This window comes from Sus scrofa, chromosome 13, assembly GCF_054392235.1.
Source record: "Sus scrofa isolate SSC_HxYL_T2T_F1_AM1 chromosome 13, Sscrofa_HxYL_maternal_Yorkshire_Landrace_v2.0, whole genome shotgun sequence".
Classification (NCBI taxonomy): Eukaryota; Metazoa; Chordata; class Mammalia; order Artiodactyla; family Suidae; genus Sus; species Sus scrofa.
This window is the reverse complement of record NC_139395.1, coordinates 153,783,098-153,804,811: the sequence shown is the minus strand read 5'-3', so window position 1 is coordinate 153,804,811 and position 21,714 is coordinate 153,783,098. Positions and strand designations below refer to the sequence as shown.

Sequence of the window (21,714 nt, the reverse complement as noted above, 5' to 3'; positions counted from 1 at the left end):
TACAGGTATAACTAGACCGCACGTAGAACAATGGATCTGAGCCAGAGGAACAAAAGTATATCCTGATGGTCTGTACTTTTTCAGTCCCCCAGCTTGAGCTCTTGGCCTTAGTGCTCAGCTTTCCTAACCATGTGTCCTGAGGTCCCGCATCTCTTATACAAGCAGGTAACTACTGTTAATCTACTTGTGCTGAACAATAAGACTGTTCTACATGTAAACCTACATAGGAGAAACTTATTAAACTTTGAACAAATATATTACATTTAATATCCAGTACTGAAAAATTTCAGTCCCATCTCAGTCCACTAATTTACATATAAATGTAAACAAAATTTCTTACCTTGCCTAAATCTACCACCAATAGTAGCATTTTTAGAAGATGTCAAATTACTGATCTTTTCACAAGCCAGTGAGATGGAAAATCGAGTTTTGCTCTGCCACTCCTTCACAAATGTTTGAAAGAGAGTTTGGTCACTTGCTACATCGATTATGGCCAAACTTTCTGAACTGCATGAGGCTGGAGTTAATTGCAACCCATTCTGTGACAACTGCAGGGGAAAACTCATATCTCTAATAGGAATGTTGTCTTTGAAACCATTTCTACTCTCTGGACTTAAATCTTGGTTTATATTATCTGTAGGTGAGCCAGATGAGTAACTTCCACCAACTTGTGAAACACCACTACTTTTCCAAAGTTTTACAGAAGATGTTCCAAGAGTATCTGGTAGTGCCAGCTTAGAAGCAGATAGTGGAATGGGTGTAGGAGGAATGAGTCCATTATCATCAACTATATGGTTTTTTTTACACAGCAAGAGAGAGGTTTTACCATGAATGACCTTGTTCTCTAGTGCCTCAAAATTGTCTTTTACTGCATTATTAAGGGAAAAAGGAGTTCCTTGCACTTGATTTGGCTCCAAATTTGAAATGACTTCTTGTTTGTCATTTACCTCTGTATTTTTTCCTTTCAAACCAGACAAGTCTGTAGTGGTTAATTTTAGCTTTTCATTTTCTAGAGGACTGGACACATTATCTAAAATCCTTTGCAGTCCTGGACTTATATCAAATGATGCTCCTGACCATGTGAATGAATTATCTTGCTTTGCCCCAGTTAATTTGGATTTTTGAGACCTTTCATCTTTATCTGCTCCAATTACTTCTCTTTGGGGATAACCATTACCCACAATCAATGGATCACTCAGTTCTAATTCTCTAAGAGATACTGCAGCATTATGTTTTTCTTGGATAGGAAGTACATCTACATTGTCCAAAGCTTCAACCATCTGAGCAGAATCCATTTCTGAAAATAAAATAGACTCATCACTGAAACAAGACAATGGCTGCTGATTATCTTGATTCTCACTCATATCTGATTTTTTAATTGGGCCCCCTGGTTGCAGACATATAGAATCACTGAAATGGACTGAAGTTTTTTCAGAAGGAAGGCATTCTTTTGCTTGTACATCAGACGGTTGTTCTTTTAAGAGGTAGTCTTCACTGAAACTGTCAAACAGTAAACTCCCACTCAAATTCAAACTTGTGTCATGAACTTCCAGACATTCTACTTCTATATCAGTAGGAGTTCTCTTTGGGGGAACCAGAGGTATAACTGGTTTCATAGCTTCTTGTGTTTGATAACCTTGAAGAAAACTATTCAATTGGGAGTCAGTAACAGAAAGTTCATTGCCCTTAAAACATAGGCCATTTTCCCCTACTAGTACTGGAGAATAAGAAATTGAGCTTTCTGGAGTCATGTTATCAACCCCACGTGATTCAGTGCTTTCTTTCACATCATCTACAGTCCTATGTTTCAACTGATTTCTATTTGTCATTCCTGGTGAATGCTGTTCACCAGGAAAAGTAATGTGAATCTCTCTCTGAAAGGCGCTCACTGAGCTCTGTTTGTCTAGGCTCTTCTGAATCATCCCTGTTGCCAAGTTAGTGTCCTTTGCTCCTTCTTGCTTGGTATTTTCAATTGCCATCTGTTGAATTATTTTTTCTGATTGAGTATCCAGGCAGAAACTATCTTCAAAATCAGAGAGATCTAAACCTATGTCAGAAACATGATTATTTTTAGTTTTTTCTGGGGCATAAGCATCTGTTTTTTCTAGTATTCTAGGGGTATTCAGAATATTCTCATGCTGGCCTCTTGATTTACCAAATGCTCCACCTGGTAGATAGACTCCATCGGTTATCTCAGTGCTGTTGATGTTATCTCCTGATACCTGAAGATTATTTGATTTATTTTCCTCAGCATTAAACTTTATACATTCACATTTGGTAATAACATTTGAGTCTCTACTCATATAACTGCTATCTGTCTCACTGGGCATTTGTCTTGCTGTTATTTTTTTCAGTTTAGTATAAATGTTTGTCTGTTTATCAAAATGCTTTTCCAGGCACTGGTTAATTGGATGGATGATATGTTGTTTCACATAAACATCCTGGTTTTTTGAATCATTTTGTATCAGTGCTTTATTTTTTTTTTCTGACTCAACAGCTAATCCTCTTACATTTTCACCAACCTCACTATTGGCTTTACGAGTCACTTTTTTACTCTGGGATTCTGTGGTAAAATGTTCCACAAGAAAATCATTAGGTATTTTTTTGTTCCTCAAACAACTTAGTTCTGTTGGTGATAGGAATGATGCTTTGTTATATCTTCCCTCAGCACCAAAAGATACATTTTTGGCAAATGGCTCGGGACTTCTAAATTCCATATTATTGTCATCTAAGGTAAATGAGTCTTCACAATGAACAGGATTAGACTTAGTCCGCTCTTGTAAATTGATTCTATGCATCCTAGTGTCTTTCATGGGACTATTGTCTCTCAATCGTTTTGGATGTTTTCTATGTTTCCAAGATTGAGAAGTTGTATTCATCTTTTCTGAACTGAAATTCAAAGCTTTTTTTGTCTTTTCAGATAAAGGAGTCTGAACAACTTTCTTAGTGCTTGTTTTCCCCTCATTCAGAGAGGTTCCTAGCTTCTTTTTATTTACATTCAAAGAAGTCCGTTTTCTTGCTCTGGAAATGGAATGTACCTGATGTTCTTGATTCCCATCCCGAAATTTATAATAAAAAGATTTTGTATGCTCTCTACTTTTATCTAAGTCTTGTACTGCATTTGGTGAATGATTAACAGAAAAGTCACTAAATATTGTGTTACTTTTTTTCTTTGATGTTAATCTTTTATAAGAACTCTTAATTTGGGGTATAAATTTGAGTTCTTTTACTTCTGACTCACTACTGGTCAAGGAGTGTGTATCAGAATTTGAAAGAGAATATGGATTCCACTGCAGTCCCATTTCAACTAAGTCCTGCTGCAAAATCATTCTGGCTTCTTCCACTATAAGGGCTGCGGCTTCCCTTTCAGTTAAACCTTTTCTGCCAGTCACCCAAATAGTTCGCATATTCCGACGCTCTTCAACTGCTTCCTCTTCCTCATCCACTGCCTTTCGGGTACTATACAAGGGATAGGAAAAGAAATAAATTAATGCATTGATTCATTCATTAACACAACAAATTTTTATTACTCATCAACCTGAGATTTTCTAGGAACTGAATAAATAGCACTGAACAAGAGGAAAATGTAGCTACACTCACAGAGCTTACATTCTAGTTTCAAGGGAAATCAGAAAATAAATGTTAAAATACATTCTGGGAATTCCCATCGTGGCTCAGTGGGTTAAGAACCCAACATGGTATCTGTGAGGATAAGGGATAGATCCCTGGCCTTGCTCAGTGAGTTAAGGATATAGCATTGCTGCAAACTGTGGCACAGGTTGCAGATGTGGCTCGGATCTGGTGTTGCTGTGGCTGTAGTGTAGGCCTGCAACTACAGCTTTGATTTGACCCTTAGCCACATGCTGCAGGTGCAGTCATAAAAAGAAAAAACAAAAACAAACCCACATTCCATGTCAACTGGTGATACAAATTCTGTAAACATACAGAGCACCGGAAAAGGATGACTGGTTCTATAATCTTTAAATAACATATTATAGAGTTCCCACTGTGGCTAAGCAGGTTAGGAACTGGACTAGTATCCATGACAAGGCGGGTTCAATCCCTGGCCTCACTCAGTGGGTTAAGGATCTGGTGTTGCCATGAGCTGTGGTGTAGGTTGCAGACACCTCAGATCCCACATGACTGTGAGTATGCCAGAGTAGGCTGGTAGCTACAGCTCCGACTTGACTCCTAGCCTGGGAGCTTCCATAAGCCATAGGAAATAAATAAATATGTGGCCATAAAAATAAATAAATAATAAAAAATAAAAAAGCCAAAAAAAAAAAGAAAAAAAGAAAGAAGAAATAAGTAAATAAATAGTATTATTAGGGAGGGCCTCCCTAAGACAGAATCTTTAAGTGGAAACCTGGAGTTTATTGATTGACAGAATTGGAAACAGAGCTTAAAAGATGCAAAGTGAAGAGAGAAAGTTCAGAATTGAAGGAGAAGGAGAACCCCAAATTTTTCGTATAAATTCTACCCAAATATCTGGCTGACCTCAAAACTATGCAAGTATAGGAATCTCCAAGCAGCCAGGTAACAGTCTCAACAACTGAACAGAGATTTTAGCTATTGCCCTGTTTTAAGAAAGGTTTGAACTCAGCCAAGCTGATTGATAAAATATCAGTGTTCTTTGTAGTAAATGAATAGATTCTACACCCTAAAGGGTCAAGCGTATATGTAACTGAAGTAGCATGAAGAAAAGATAAACAAGATGAGGCAAAAAATCATAGAAGAAATAGGAGCCAAGAAACTTGTTTCCAACTAAGAAAGAGTAATAGGGACCAAGTCAGCCTCCCAGCCAAAACAGCTAAAAAACTAAGGATAAGTCATAAAAGACATTGCAGCTTCCATTTCGCTCTCTCCTGGGTCACATGCTCTGGGGGAAGTTGGCCATCATGACATAAGGATAACAAGCAGTTCTATGGAGAAGTTCATGTGGAGAACTGAGCACCAGCTTGCCAGCCTGTGTGTGAGTCATCTTAAAAGTCGATCTAAGTCAACCCTTCAGATGACCACAGTCCTGACTAGCAACTTAACTACAACTTCATGAAAGAGCTCAAAGCAGAACCGCCAGAAAAAGTACTCCCAAACTCACGACTTGCACAAACTGAGTTATATATATTCACCAGTTGCGTTTAAGACACTAAGTTTTTAAGTAACTTGTTCCACAGCAATAGCTAACTAAAATGCCTAATAAAACCATCAAACTTCAAAGAAAGGGAAAATTAATTTCAAGGCCTACATATTTAGAAGGGCAAAAGAGTCACACTCCCATCAGAATTCTCAAAAACAGTGTACAAAGCAAAGAAACATTTTCAAACAATTCAATAAAAGAAAATATAGAAAAAGTATTTATATCTAGGCAAGATGTGCTTCATATACTAAGGTTATGGAAAAACTGTTTTAAATATATAAGAACTTGGAGGGAGTTCCCGTTGTGGCTCATTGGTTAACGAATCCAACTAGGAACCATGAGGTTTCGGGTTCGATCCCTGGCCTTGCTCAGTGGGTTAAGGATCTGGCATTGCCGTTAGCTATGGTGGAGGTTGCAGACACAGCTCGGATCCCACGTTGCTGTGGCTCTGGCGTAGGGTGGGCGGCTACAGCTCCGATTCAGCTCCTAGACTAGGACCCTCCATATGCCATGGGAGCAGCCCAAGAAATGGCCAAAAAAAAAAAAAAAAAAAAAGACCAAAAAAAAATATATACGTATATACAAGAACTTGGAGAATTCTATATTATATAAGCCTGTCTCAAGGAATCTACCAGAGGATAAGTTTCATCCAATCAAGAGGAAGGAATACTTCATTAAGAAAGATGTAAGAATTTGAATAACTAAAATGTAGATTATATTAGCCTTCCATCCTTAACTCCAACAAGGGTGGAGACAAAAGTAGAAAAATCAATGTACAAAAGTTATATACCAAGATAAAGTAGAAATAAAGCACTTTAAAAATGGAAGAAAAAGGGTGAGGGAAAAAGAAAGCTAAAGTAAACTCACTGCCAATGATTGAATTCAGAGCTTTCACTGCTGTGGCCTAGGTTCAATTCCTGGTCTAGGAACTGAGATCTCACATCAAGATACTACATACCATAGCCAAAAAAAATATTTATTTATTTTTTTAAAAAGTACAAATATATCCATTGACAAAAAATATACCTCTATAAATTTAAAAATAAAATACCAAACAGTATCCTTAGGAAGAGAAAGAAACATAGCAAATATCACATAATACACAATTTTAAAATAATTTGAGGGAATTGAAACCACAACATGATGCATATTGACAATTTTGAGTGCCATTAAATCACCTATTAAAAAAGATCTTCAATTTGTTTCAGAAAATAAAATGCAACTACATCTCAATGTGGTACACAAAAAGCATATCTAACACAAAGTGATTTTAAAAACTTAAAAATAAGGAGATGGGCAAAGGAATTCCCAGGCAAAAGGAAACAAGAAGAAAACATTGAGGGATACTCCAAGATGGGTACGATGTAATGCTCAAAATCAAAATCACAATAAAGATAACATATCATTTACTATAAATATTTATACTCCAAATAACAAACAACCATTTGTATGAAGCAAGCACTATATAAGATATGAGTTAGAGAGAAGTGTATTAAAAATTAGTAGATTTTAATAAACCATTCTTACTAAAAGACAGATGAAGAACTGGCAAGGGAGAATAAATAAGAATGAATAAGACCTAATTAACATAATCAATAAGGTAGATTTTTGTGAAAATATCTCAAACATTTTACTCTTGTAATAGAGAATATATCTATCTAGTTTATATTGGTCATATATTAGGAAATAAAGAAATTGTTGGGGAATTCCATAAAATAGAAACACATTTAGAAAATATAAACACATTTAGATAATAAGGCAATAAAACTAGAAATTATTAATAATAATAAAGTAACTTCCACCCAGCCAAAAAGGGAAAACATGCAAATTCTACAATTCCTTAAAAAAACACATAATGAAAGCCCTACATATCAGAATCTATGCTTACATTTAAAATAAGAGCCCATAGGAAAACTCACAGTACAAAATTCATAGTATTAAAATAAACAGGAACAGCGGAAATGAATCCTACTAGTATCCATTAGGATGCAGGTTCAATCCCTGGCCTCGCTCAACAGGTTAAGGATCTGGTGTTGCCCTGAACTGTGGTGTAGGTCACAGATGCAGCTCGGATCTGCTGTTGCTGTAACTGTTGTGTTGGCTGGCAGCTGGTAGCTGTAGCTCTGATTCGACCCCTAGCCAGGAAATTTCCATATGCCGTGGGTGAGGCCCCCAAAAAAATAAAAATAAAAATAAATAAAAAATATTTTAAAGCAAAAAATAAAATAAAAAATAAATGCAAAGAATTTTAGTCATTAAAGTAAAAATATAAATGTCAATAAACTTATTTCCTGAAAAAGTATGACAAAATAAAACAAAGGAAAGCAGTAGGAATTAAGAAAATTCAGGGAAAAAAAAAAAGGAATTAATGAAATAGATTATCTTTTTTTCATCAGACCTAACTAGTAAAACAAAATCCTTGGGGATTTTTTTGTTTTTTGTTTTGTTTTGTTTTTGGTCTTTTTTTTTAGGGCTGCACCCATGGCCTACGGAAGTTCCCAGAATAGGGGTTGAATCAGAGCTGTATCTGCTGGCCTACACCACAGGCACAGCAACGCCAGATCTGAGCTGTGTCTGTGACCTATACCACAGCTCAGAGCAATGCTGGATCCTTAACCCATTGAGTGAGGCCAGGGATCCAACTTGCATCCTCATGAATGCTAGTCAGATTTGTTTCTGATGAGCCGGGATGGGAACTAATCCTTGGTTTTTTAAATTTACAAAACAGACCACTAGTTAATTTGATCAAGAGAAAAATCAAAAGTAGAAATTTATGAGATAACAAATCAAAAAAGAGGAAGAGCCATTGAAATAGAAGAAATATTTAAAATTCCTAACAGACTAATTTACAGATCTCTATGAAAATATATTTGAAAATCCAGATGAAATAGCTAATTTCCTTGGGAAGGAAAGGTTACCAAAATTGAATCCATTACACATAGAAAGCTTAGAGAGATTTCTGGAAAAACAAAAAACAAAAAAACAAAACAAAACAAAAAAGCAGAGAAGGTGATCAAAGAACTAACCCTATAAAAAGGCACCATCCAAGACTGCATCATAGAATAATCAAATCAAACATTTAACAAGTATCAAAATACTGAAAATAAAAGAAAACTTCCTGTTTTCCATGAAGCAAGTATGATACCAAACACTGACATCAAAACTTGAGCAAATATAGTACAAAACACACACACAAACACATAAAAACTAGAGACTAATGTCATTTATGAATGAAGCAAAAGTATACTGTATTAAATATTAGCAGATAGAATCCAACATCATGTAAGAAAAATAATATACCACTACCAAGTGAAATTTTTCCAGAACATAAAACTCGTTCAATAGCAAGAAATCTATTAATATACTATACCAAGCAAATAAGGGGACCAAAAAAACTATGACTTTCTCCATTAATACTGAAAAACCATTTAATAAAATTTAATTCCCATTCCTAATAAAAAATATTCAAGAAATTACAATTAATGAACATTTTCTTTAAATGATTACACACACACACACACACACACACCCCACCCCACCCCCCAAGGCCAGTATCTTACTAGGGTAGCAGAAGCATTTCCACCAGGATTACAAACAAAGCAAAAATGTTCACTATCTCTACTACTACTATCTATTACCACTAGCTATTAGAAAGCTATTAGCTAATTCAATTAAACAAAAATCAATCAGAAACCCAAGAATTGTTAGGAAAAAGGTAAAATATCTCTATTTGCAAATGATATGGCAAGATACCTGGAAAGCCCTTGAGAATCAACGATAAAAGTAATTTAAACAAGAAAAGAATCCAGAAAACAGCAGGATAAAAAAGCATGTAAAACCCAATAGCCTTTACATATACAAATAATAACCATGTAGAAGATATAGAAGAGTGCCACTAATTAAAATAACAATATGATTAAATAGGAATAAATTAACTAGAAATACACAAAACTTGTATGAAGAAAACTTTAAAACTTTAAAACTCCTGAAAACCTATGAGGGAAAAAAAAAGTATATATATATACTTTTTTTTTTTTTTGCCATTTCTAGGGCCGCACCCGCAGCAACATGGAGGTTCCCAGGCTAGGGGTCTAATCGGAGCTGTAGCCGATGGCCTACACCAGAGCCACAGCAATGCGGGATCCGAGCCATGTCTGCAACCTATACCACAGCTCACGGCAACGCCAGATCCTTAACCAACTGAGCAAGGCCAAAGATCGAACCCACAACCTCATGGTTCCTAGTCAGAGTCGTTAACCACTGAGCCACAATGGGAACTCCAGAAGAAAATATTTTAAAACTCCTGAAAAATCACCAAGACTAGATCAAATGCAAAAATATTACCTATTCTTGGATAGGTTCATTCAACATTATAAGAGTTTGTTTTTATTATTTAATCCAATTCTAATAAAATGTCAAAAAGCACTTTAAGTTTCATATTCTTTCAAATATTTGAGAATAGCCAGGGAAATACTGAAAGGTACCCTATCAGACATTAAAACACACTATAAAGCCTTTGTAACTAAAAGCATGGTACTGGCTTATTAATTAAAAGAAAAAATGATAAACAGAAAGTCCAGAAATAGACCTAAATATATGTGGACACTTAATATATGATGGTGGCATCTCAAATCACAGAAATGAAGATAAACTTTTTTTTTTTTGCTTTTTAGGGCCACATCTGTGGCATATACATATGGAAGTTCCCAGGCTAGGGATCAAATCAGAGCTATGGCTGCTGGCCTACACCACAGCCACAGCAACTCTGGATCCTGGACCCACTGAGCAAGGCCAGAGATCAAACCTGCATCCTCATGGTTACTAGTTGGATTCATTTCCGCTGTGCCACAATGGGAACTCCCAAACTTTTTTATAAATGAGAACCACTGAGAAACAAAATTGGATCTAGACTTAATACGATACACAAAATTAAATTCTTAAATGCATCAAGATCTAAAAGCAAACATACAAATACTAGAAGAATTTCTCTAAAGAGAAAATAAAAATTCTGCATGGCAAAAACAGTGCAATAAAATCAAAAGAGAAATGATGATTTTTGAGAAAAATATGTAATATACATATACAACAAATGGGACTTTCCGTCGTGGCTCAGTGGAAACAAAGCTGACTAGTATCCATGAGGATGCAGGTTTGACCCCTGCCCTTGCTCAATGGGTTAAGGATCCAGCATTGCTATGGCTGTAGCTGTGGCCAGCAGCTACAGCTCTGAATTGACCCCTAGCCTGGGAACCTCCATGTGCCAAGAGTGCGGCCCTAAAATGCCAAAAAAAAGAGCAACTTAAATAAATAAAAGTAGAATGAAATTTTTTTCTAGATAAACTTTTTAAGTAAGTTTTCCAAATCTTTTCAGTAGCCTGAAACCCTAAAATTTTGCCAAGACTAAGTGATGGAAATTTACTGAAAATTTAGATCATTCCAAATAAGATAAAACACATGAAAAGATTAATTACTGAACATAGGCTTATCCACTTTTGGCTTCCTATTGTTGAGAAACTAAAGATAAAATCTGGAAAAAAAATAGGGGCTTACTAGCAAACATGTTTGGTGCCATGCTGAGAAATTTTCTGTGAGAAAGCACATGTTCTAGAAGTTATAAAGAGTATTTATAATTTTGCCATGATGCAAAATGCTAGTTTAAGAGACAGTCCACAATTGCTTGGTTCCTAAATTTTCACCAGAAATAAAGGTTTTCAAAAGTTAAAAATTCAAATATATGTAATTAAAGCTGCAAGAAACAACAAATGAAACATCTCCATACGCAAGGAAGCAGGATGTGTTTTTGGCTAAGAAAAGGTATGGGGAAAGAAGATGAATGTGCTTTCTCTTTAGAAAACTTATCATTCTAGATGTGACTACATCTCTCAGGCTGAGAGTATGATGAAAAAGAAGGAATTATTAAAGAGAAAAGCTACAAGCCCCAAATGGCTAAAGCCCATGATACCTAACCTAGATTTGATACCTAACCTAACTGCAGTTTTGACCTTCACCAGAAAGGTACTCTTAATCAACCAGTCTATAATTTTCCAGTCAGCATTGAGAGGTAATGTGTTTATCCTCCTTCCCTGCTCTCCCCAGCTCTCCAAGAGGAAATCTGCATAATAAAACCCTATTGCTTTCCCTTTTCCCCAAAAAATCCTGCCCGGGTATAAAAATAATCCTTTCTTTTGTTAATAGCTCCAGTTGCCTTATCCTTCTTCCTATAAAAACCTACCATTTTTTATGTACAACTCTCACTATATCCTAGGTTGGATGCTGTGTTCATGAATGGTTTAATAAAGCCAGTTGGAACTTCAAACATACTCTGTTGAATGTTGTTTTTTAACAACCACTAACAATGGGTTCTGTTGGTGAGGCTGAGAAAGGGGTAACAGGGTGTGAAAAAATGCAACTTGGCTGGACCCTTCTGAAAAGCAATTTGTAATCTAACAAAGCAACATATGCACTTACCTTTTAAAGTCTCATCTCCAGGAATTTATTCTGAAGAAACATCGCCAACAATATGAAAGCACATATGCACAATGTAATTCATTGCACATTGCTGGTAATGGCAAACTATTTGAGACATTCTGAATGCTGGATGGGTTTTCTGGCTCTTATGCACAGAAAAATGAAAAGGTGGCTGGTCTCCAGTACTTCAGTTGCTATTCAGAAAATTAACACTAGTACAACACTATTTCACCTACATACCTTATTCAAATTTTACCAATTGTTCCACTTATGTCCTTTTTCTAATCCAATCTAGAATAAAGTGGTACATTTAGTTATCATACCTCTTTAGCCTGCTTTAATTAGAATCAGTTCCTCAGTATTTATTTTCACCTTGAAATTTTTGAAAAGTAGTGGCCAATTATTTTGTAGAATGTCTCTCAATGTAGGTTTTTCTGATATTTTCCTACAGTTAAATTCATTAGACTTTTTTTTTTTTTTTTTTGGTCTTTTTAGAGTCGACCTGCAGCATATAGAAGTTCCCAGGCTAGGGCTTGAATTGAGTTGCAGCTACTAGCCTATGACACAGCCACAGCAATGACAGATCTGAGCCACGTCTGTGACCTACACTGCAGCTTACAACAACACCAGATCCTTAACCCACTGAACAAGGCCAGGGATCGAACCTGTGTCCTCATGGATTCATTACCACTAAGCCACAAATGTGAACTCCCACGTTAGACATTTTTGATAAGACTATTTCAGGAGTAACATTGTGTCTTTCTCAGTGTGTCCTATGAGAAGGCAGATAATGTTGATTTGATCTATTACTAATGTCATTAATTTTGATCAATGAAGATTCTGGGCTTTCAGAGGAGGCATAGTCATGGCAATAATGGCCTTAGCATCACAGACAACAGATTCCAAAATGTGTTTACAACTTTTTTCCAATTAGATGTTTTTATAAGTGTGTTGTCTTCAGATAAATCCCTGGAATATTTAAGTTTGATATGTGGTGTGTTGTTACCACAGAGATATATTCCTACATCAGAATTTTTTTAGCTTCTGACTTTTATTACATATTTCTAAGCAAGTATGAATATACACAAAGATTCTGTGAAAATCACATGCTCCAAAGATCATCACTTTTATAAGTAGGTTTTAAAGCATACTCTGCGTAGGCTTCAGCCAGAGGCACACCCAAAAGTAACAAAATCACATACCAGTGATCTTCCAATCTGGGGTCACAGAGGATGGCCCTGCACCCATAGATCCACTAGGCACTGTCCTAGTGGGGACTGTGAAGTGGCCCCACACTACAGTAGTTCTCTGCTTGGGTTGCACATGCATAAGACTCCAGCCGATTTCACCCTTCAGAATCTAGGCTGAGGTAGCTACTATACTCCCATGGTTATACTGGAGGATAGTTATAACTCCTATAGTAGTTGTAGTGGATGCTGCACCAGCTCCCGCTAGCAGGAACCATACCTGGGTTGCAGCCAGAATACATGGAGTAGAGTTCAGGATGTGAGGCGTCAATGGGCAGTGAGGCCTTTCCTTTGACCATGCCCCTCTCCCATGTTACAAGTTTCAAAGCCTGTGTTAGGCATAAACTTGGAGGAAAGAAGCACTGAACTGGAAATGCTCTAATTTAGAACAATTTTTTTAAAACTGAAAATACAACTGTTAGTACTTAAAAGTGCCTAAACAGCCACAGGAGCTGGCTGAAATTCCATGTAACAGTGAGTTCAAAAAACAGTGGCTGAGGAAAAAAATCAGCTTTCCCTTGATTATATGCTGAGTCCAGCCTATTCAATGAACTGGTCATACACACACAAATGTGCACAAACACACACACATGTGTCAAGGAGCCCTCTCTTCTCACAAACTGTTTTTGAGGAACTAGTGTTCCAAAGAACATTCAAGAAGAATACGTATTGGAATTCCCGCTGTGGCTCAGCACTAACGAACCTGATTAGTATCCATGAGAATGTGGGTTTAATCCCTGGCCACACTCGGTGGGTAAAGGATCCACTGTTGCTGTCAAGCTATTTTAAGGTTGAAGACGCAGCTCAGATCCTGAGTTGCTGTGGCTGTGGCGTAGGTCAGCAGCTGCAGTTCCCATTCGACTCCTAGCCTGGGAATTGCCATATGCCATAGGCATGGTCCTAAAAAACTAAAAAAAATTAAAAAAAAAAAGAGTACATTTTAAAGTGTTCTTGCTTGTTCTGATGAACAAAAACCAAGCAGAAGGCATAACTCTCCCGGACTTCTGGCAATATTACAAAGCCACAGTCATGTAGACAGTGTGGTACTGGTACCACAACAGACATATAGACCAAAGGAACAGAACAGAAAACCCAGAAATAAACCCAGACACCTACATTCAATTAATCTTTGACAAAGGAGGCAAGAACATAAAATGGAAAGAGAGTCTTTTCAGCAAGTATTCCTGGGAAACCTGGACAGCTGCATGCAATTCAACGAAACTAGAACACACCCTCACACCATGCATGAAAATAAACTCAAAGTGGCTTAAACACTTAAATAGAAGACAAGACACCATCAAGCTCCTAGGTGAAAACACAGGCAAAACATTCTCTGACATCAACCTTAAAAATGTTTTCGCAAGTCAGGTTCCCAAAGCAACAGAAATAAAAGCAAAAATAAACCAATGGGACCTAATCAAACTGACAAGCTTTTGCACAGCAAAGGAAACCAAAAAGAAAACAAAAAGACAACTTACAGAATGGGAGAAAATCGTTTCAAATGAAGCAATGGACAAGGGCTTCATCTCTAAAATACAGAAACAACTTACACGACTCAACAGCAAAAAAGCCGACAACCCAACGGAAAAATGGGCAAAAGACCTGAATAGGCATTTCTCCAAGGAGAATATACAGATGGCCAACAAGCACATGAAAAAATGCTCAACATTCCTGATTATTAGAGAAATGCAAATCAAAACTACCATGAGATACCACCTCACACCAGTCAGAATGGCCATCATTAATAATTCCACAAATAACAAATGCCGGAGGGGGTGTGGAGAAAAGGGAACCCTCCTGCACTGTGAACTGGTACAACCACTCTGGAGAACAGTATGGAGGTACCTTAGAAAGCTATGCGTAGAACTACCATATTACCCAGCAATCCCACTCTTCAGCATATATCCAGATAAAACTTTCCTTAAAAAGACACGTGTACCCGCATGTTCATTGCTGCACTATTCACAATAGCCAAGACATGGAAACAACCCAAATGTCCACCGACTGATGATTGGATTAAGAAGATGTCATATATATATATACATACACACACACACACACACACACACACACACACAATGGAATACTGCTCAGCCATAAAAAAGAGTGAAATAATGCCATTTGCAGCAACATGGATGGAAATAGAGACTCCCATCCTGAGTGAAGTAAGTCAGAAAGAGAAAGACAAATACCACATATCACTTATATCTAGAATCTAATATATGGCACAAATGAACCTTTCCACAGAAAAGAAAATCATGGACTTGGAGAATAGACTTGTGGTTGCCAAGCGGGGGGAGGGGAGTGGTATGGATTGGGAGCTTGGAGTTAATAGATGCAGATTATTGCCTTTGGAATGGATTAGCAATGAGATCCTGCTGTGTAGCACTGGGAACTATGTCTAGTCACTTAGGATGGAGCCTCATAATGTGAGAAAAAGAATGCATACATGTGTGTGCTACTGGGTCACCATGCTGTATAGTAGAAAATTGACAGAACACTGTAAACCAGCTATAATGGAAAAAAATAAAAATCATTATATAAAAAAATAAAGTGTTCTTGCTTGGAATTCTCTTGTGGCACAGTGGGTAAAGGATTCGGCATTATCACTGCAGCGGCTTGGGTAGCTGCTTCGGTGCCAGTTTGATCCATGGCCCAAGAACTTCCACATGACATGGGTACAGCCAAAAACAAAACAAAACAAACAACAAAAAGAAACAAAAAAAGCAAAAGGAGTTCCCACTGTGGCACAGTAGGTTAAGAATCCAACTGCAGTGGCTCAGGTCACTGCAGAGCTGTGGGTTAAAGGATCCAGTGTTGCCACAGTTGCAGCTTGGATCCAATCTCTGGCCCAGGTACTTCCATGTGCTGCTGGTGTGACCATTAAAAAAAAAAAAAAAAGATGAGCCCTGGATATATTTATAGTAAAAAGGAAGATCAATCAAAGCAGAAAGCATTGGTAATTTAGCCTTACTCGGTCTTTCTAGGAAGACTTTTAATAATGTCTTTATGATATTTTTAGTAATGTCTTTAAAGTCATAAAATATATTTTAAATATACAAAAGTGGGAGTTCCCGTTGTGGTTCAGCAATAACGAACCCAACTAGTATCCATAAGGACACGGGTTTGAGCCCTGGTCCCACTCAGTGGGTTAAGGATCCAACATTGCTATGAGCTGCAGTGTAGGTCACAGACACTGCTCGGATCTGGTGTTGCTGTTGCTGTAGTGCAGTCTGGCTGCTGCAGCTCTGATTCAACCCCTAGCCTGGACACTTCCATATGCTGCAGGTGTGGCCCTAAAAAAGACAATAAACAAACAAACAAAAAAGTAATCCTCAAGGGGGAAAAGCAGCCCTATTTTCCTCCACTTACACAGAGTATGGCATGAATATTTTAATACATTATCTATCACTTACAAATCGACCTGATTTTTCATTCAGTAACCCTATGTAGAAAAGGGGAACTTCTTACCTTTTAAAAGGCACAGCATTTTTCAGAACAGTTTCAACCTCAGCAACATCTGCTCTGGCAAGATCTGCCACAGTAAGAAACCCAGAAGCATAGAGGAATCTGGCTCTCTGTGCATTAAGTAAGGATACCCGGACCAGGTCACACAGCTCCCTCTGGATGCCAAATGTAAGACGCTTTTGAAATTGGGAAAGGAGTAGTTCCATGTTGTGCCAGCCTAGGCGGTTGGAAAACACTGTAATCATCCCTAGAATATCCAAAGAATATTTATTGAATTAAAACTTCTAGACCAAAATTTTCCATTTCATTTCACTATTATTTTTTTCCTATAGAATTATAAAGTTTAGTAAGTCCAAGTTGTAAATTAATAGGAGAGTAGACGCACATTAAGGGCCTAACTAATTGGGCAATAAATGTGCTAAACACATTAAATGTCATCTCACTGATTCTTTTTCTTTGCTTTTTAGGCCTACACCTGCAGCATATGGAAATTCCCAGGCTAGGGGTCGAATCGGAGCTACAGCTGCCGGCCCATACCACAGCCATAGAGATTCGGGATCCAATCCATGTCTGTGACCTACACCACAGTTCACAGCAACGCTGGGTCCCCCACCCACTGATAGAGGCCCAGGACCGAACTTGAATCCTCATAGACACTAGTCAGATTTGTTTCTGCTGCGCCAAAATGGGAACTTCCTCACTCTTAATCATGAACTTGACATTCGAAAAAAAACTGAGGCAGAGTACATAAACACAAAACAAAAGCCCTCACTAGTTCATTCTTCTCTTGCTCTTCTTTACTTTCATTTTTTAGGAAGAAAGAACTTTTTTTCCTTTTCTCTTTTGGCAGACCCACAACCTACAGAGTTCCCAGGCCAGGGATCAAATCCCAGCAGCAGTTACGATCTATGTGCCATCTGGGGTAATGTTGGATCCTTCACTCACTGTGCCAGCCCAGGATTGAACCCGCTTCCTGGCACTCTAGTGATGCCACTGATCCCATTGTGCCACAGTGGGAACTCCATAAGGAAGAAATAACTTTTAAAACAGGTAAAGACTTTTTCCATCTAGAGCAAAAAAAGAGAGCTAATTTAAATTTTCAAGGGCGAACAGGACTATTTCCAAAGAGTGAAGGTCCCATTGGTATTTTCTTTAAAAAAAAAAAAAATTTGGCGTTCCCGTCGTGGCGCAGTGGTTAACAAATCCGACTAGGAACCAGGAGGTTGCAGGTTCGGCCCCTGCCCTCGCTCAGTGGGTTAACGATCCTGCGTTGCCGTGAGCTGTGGTGTAGGTTGCAGACACGGCTCGGATCCAGCGTTGCTGTGGCTCTGGCGTAGGCCGGTGGCTACAGCTCCGATTAGACCCCTAGCCTGGGAACCTCCATATGCCACAGGAGCAGCCCAAAGAAATAGCAAAAAGACCAAAAAAAAAAAAAAAAAAAAAAAAAAAAAGTTTGCCTGACCCAATTCTACCCTCTTGAAATAAAGAGACCAGAGCAGCCAAATGTCACATCATTAAGAAAAATCACTTCCCTATGAAAAACCTAAGCTTAGAGGTAATCTAAGACGTTTGATGACAATGAATTGAAGGGTAAATGTCTCCCTTTTTACTACCCTCTCCTGGCATCTTTGCCTCAGTACTCTCTCATTTATCACAGACCTTCACAATTAAATGTCCTAAATAAATACACTCTCAAGCAGTCCAGGATTTCCCTCCTGAGGCCTTAAGGATTTTTTGGTAAAATCTGATCTAGAACTTCCTTTGTATACCTAGCTTAGAGAATAAGGGTTTAATTTCATTAAGGGGGAGGTCAGTATTTCCTTAGAGAAAAGATAATATTTAGAACAGTGAGATAGAAGTTCAGAAATTGCTCTCCACTTATAATCTACCTCAACAATAAGTATTCATCAGTAACTTGATGAGAAAGGGAAGACCATTGAGAATTGTGTCTGTTTCTTCTTATAACATGCAAATTAAAAAGGGTGTGCAGAAAGGAGAGGGATGGTTACCTATACAAAATTATAGGGCTTGGCATGATCCCCTCACTTTAAGAGAAGCCTACAATAAAACTGAATTTGAAAAAAAGTAATCCTACCTTGACCTCAAACCACAGTCTGAAATAAATATGGAAACACATGTTTAACTGACCTGCATAAACAGCAGCTGACTGTTGTAAAGATTGAATCTGTCCACGACTGCATCCATATTTCTGATTAATTTCCTTTAAGGGAACTTCACTGATTAAATCTAATAGCACAAGACTGGTAAAAAACCTGGGAAGTAAATTACCAAAAATATGGTAAGAGATCACTTATGCCTACTATGAAAGTACAATGCATGTTGAGAAACAAGAAAAACCAAAAAAGACAAGAGATGGTTTATACCTCTGAGAAGGTGAGAAGACTGCTAATAGGATATAGAATTAGCGGACAAAGAGCTCAATGTTCATAAAGTAACTTCTGACATACATTAGTACCATAGCAAAAAGTCAACATCTTTATAACAAAAAGATTTCTTCTATATTTATTTCAATACAGCTAACTAATTTTAAGAAATAAGACTTGGTTCAAAACATGTGAGGAGTTCCCATCATGGTGTAGCAGAAATGAATCTGACTAGGATCCATGAGGCTGCGGATTCAACCCCTGGACTCACTCAGTGGGTTAAGGATCCAGAGTTGCTGTGAGCTCTGGTGTAGGCCAGCAGCTGTAGCTCTGATAAGACCCCTAGCCTGGAAACCTCCATATGCCATGGGTATGGCCCTAAAAAGACAAAAAGACAAAAAGACAAAAAAAAAAAAAAGTATGATGGCACAGAAATTTAAAAGAATACTTGATATGATTATATCATCTAATCAGATTTCAATCAAAATTTGATTATGAAAGTTTTGATGTGAAAGGCAATTGTGCCACAAATAATCCAAGTATATAATTGTTAAAAAATTTATACTTGACTATCATGCAAATAATATGCTAAAGATTAATGCTTTAAGAAAAATAATTTCATCATATCTGAAAGAAGTTAAAGCCTGTGCAATTTCCCACCTGAATCTTTTAACTGGCTCTTCCTTACTGGCAATGAATCACTTCAATGGATGATACAAACCATACCCTCAAATGGAACCACACTATGTTGGCAGTTCTGATTCATACCTTCTTTAAAGGAAGGAAGTAATTAAATGTTACAATTTAAAAGTCTTGATATATAGTGGCTTCTTATAAGCTACAAAGAAGAAACTAAAATATCAATAAACTCAGTAAACACAAGGTGAAAAATTTTTACTATATTGAGCCAAAACTTCTATTTTAATGGCAATGAAAGTGAAAACAATAAAGTATATATATACTGTACATCCAATACTATATTAAATACTGGGCAGTCAAGGGTCCTTGATATTTACCTTTTATGGATGGCAATTTGTCGGTGCTGTCTCTCAGTTCTGGCTACAACTTTTCCTCTCACACAGCGAGCCAAGAACCCTTCTTCAACTCCTACTAGCTCTGCCACCCGTTTCATAGAAGCTGGCAACTTCTCCCATAAACAGAAAAATCGATACCAGTCGATGGTAGTCCAATCCTCAAACACAGGTGTAACCTAAAGGGAAGAAGAATCATTACCATTACCTACAACTACTGCATTACAAAAAGAACAAAACTGTAAAAGTAAACTTCATATTAAAAACAAAGACCTCAGTATTTGGAAAAAGTTCTAAATGGGATAATGCCTCATTTATACGGAAATTGAAGGAGACCACTAATACAAGCTGGATTTTACAGAATCCAAGAACTTTAATAATAGGCACTTTTAATCTCAATATTCTGATGTTAAATATAATCTTTAGTACCTTGCATGATTTCAGAGAAAATAAAGAGAGGGACAGGGAGGAGGAATGAATACTCACAGTTGCTACAACATATTATCTAAAGTGTGCAGGATTCAACTCAAACCCCAAAAACAATGGGACACGAAAAGAACCAAGAACATGTGTCCCAAACAGAGGGGACAAAAGCAGACAAAAGAAACACTTTTGAGAGGTTCCAAATGTTGGAAATATCAGGCAAAGACTTCAAAGCAGACATTATAAATACAGTCAAAGAGCAAAAGAAAACCATGCTTAATGATGTAAAGGAAAATATGATGACAATGTCTCATCAAGTAGAGAATTATGAGTAAAGAGAAATGACTTTTTAAAAAAAGAGGCAGATGGGAGTTCCTGTAGTGGCTCAGCGGAAAACGAATCTTACTAGAATCCATGAGGACGCTGGTTTGATCCCATCCTCCCTCAGTGGGTTAAGGATCTGGCATTGCCTTGAGCTGGGGTGTAGGTCACAGAAGTGGCTCACATCCCACATTGCTATGGCTAAAGTGTAGGCTGGCAGCTACAGCTCTGATTCAACCCCTAGCCTGGGAACCTCCATATGCAGCGGGTGCAGCCCCAAAAAAGCAAAAATAAATAAAAAATGAAAAATGAAAAAAGAGCCAGATAGAAATTCTACAGTTAAGAAGTACAATAAATGATATGAACTATGCACTACAGAGTACAACAGTAGATGCAAGCTGGCAAAATAAAGAATCAGCAAGCATGTCAATAGATTGATTGAGATTATGCAGATGTAGGAAAAAAGGATTAAAAATGAACAGAGCTGAGTTCCCACCATGGCACAATGGGTGAAGGATAAAGCGTTGCTGGTCAAAGCTGCAGCTCAGATTCGATACCTGGCCTAGGAACTTCCATGTGCCACAGTGTGGCCAAAAAAAAAAAAAAAAAAAAAAAAAAGAACAGAGCCTTAAAGAAATGTGAGGAGTATTAAAGTGCACCAACACATGCATAATGAAAGTACCAGAAGAAGATAAAAAGGAACAGGAAGAACATTTGAAGAAATTATGGCTAAAACCTTCCCAAATTTGATGGAAAATTTTAGTCTACATACACAAGGGATTAAGTGAATTCCAAGTGGGAAAGCTCAAAAAAAGATCCAACCCTGATGCATCATACTCAAAATGTAAAATAACAAGGAAGAGAAAAAAAAATTTTTTTTTTGGTCTTTTTGCCATTTCTTGGGCTGCTCCCTCAGCATATGGAGGTTCCCAGGCTAGGGGTCTAATCGGAGCTGTAGTCACCAGCCTACACCAGACCCACAGCAACACGGGACCTACACCACAGCTCATGGCAATGCCAGATCCTTAACCCACTGAGCAAGGCCAGGGATCAAATCTGCAACCTCATGGTCCCTAGTCAGATGCGTTAACTACTAAGCCATGATGGGACCTCCGAGAAAATTTTAAAAGAAGCAAAAGAAATACAACTCATCATACAAAGGCGAAAGTCAAAGAGATTAAGAGCTGACTTCTCACCAAAAGCAAAGGAGGAGCAGAATGACATAATCAAACCAT

The 21,714-nt window shown here is 37.5% G+C and overlaps 1 protein-coding gene across 8 annotated transcripts in view; it reads right to left on the bottom strand.

Annotated features, from left to right (window-relative positions):
• The window catches only part of POLQ (DNA polymerase theta), a 130,003-nt gene that overhangs the window by 62,895 nt on the left and 45,394 nt on the right, over positions 1-21,714 (bottom strand). For all 8 annotated transcript variants that reach the window (XR_014824700.1, XR_014824699.1, XR_014824697.1 and 5 more), the window contains exons 13-16: positions 19,721-19,914; positions 18,469-18,593; positions 16,324-16,567; positions 341-3,459 (exon numbers count right to left, since the gene is read on the bottom strand). Coding sequence is in view for 2 of the 8 variants with exons in the window: in XM_021070281.2 (XP_020925940.1) it covers positions 341-3,459; positions 16,324-16,567; positions 18,469-18,593; positions 19,721-19,914 (3,682 nt within the window). In the remaining 6 variants the exon portion in view is untranslated. The remainder of the gene's footprint in view (positions 1-340; positions 3,460-16,323; positions 16,568-18,468; positions 18,594-19,720; positions 19,915-21,714) is intronic.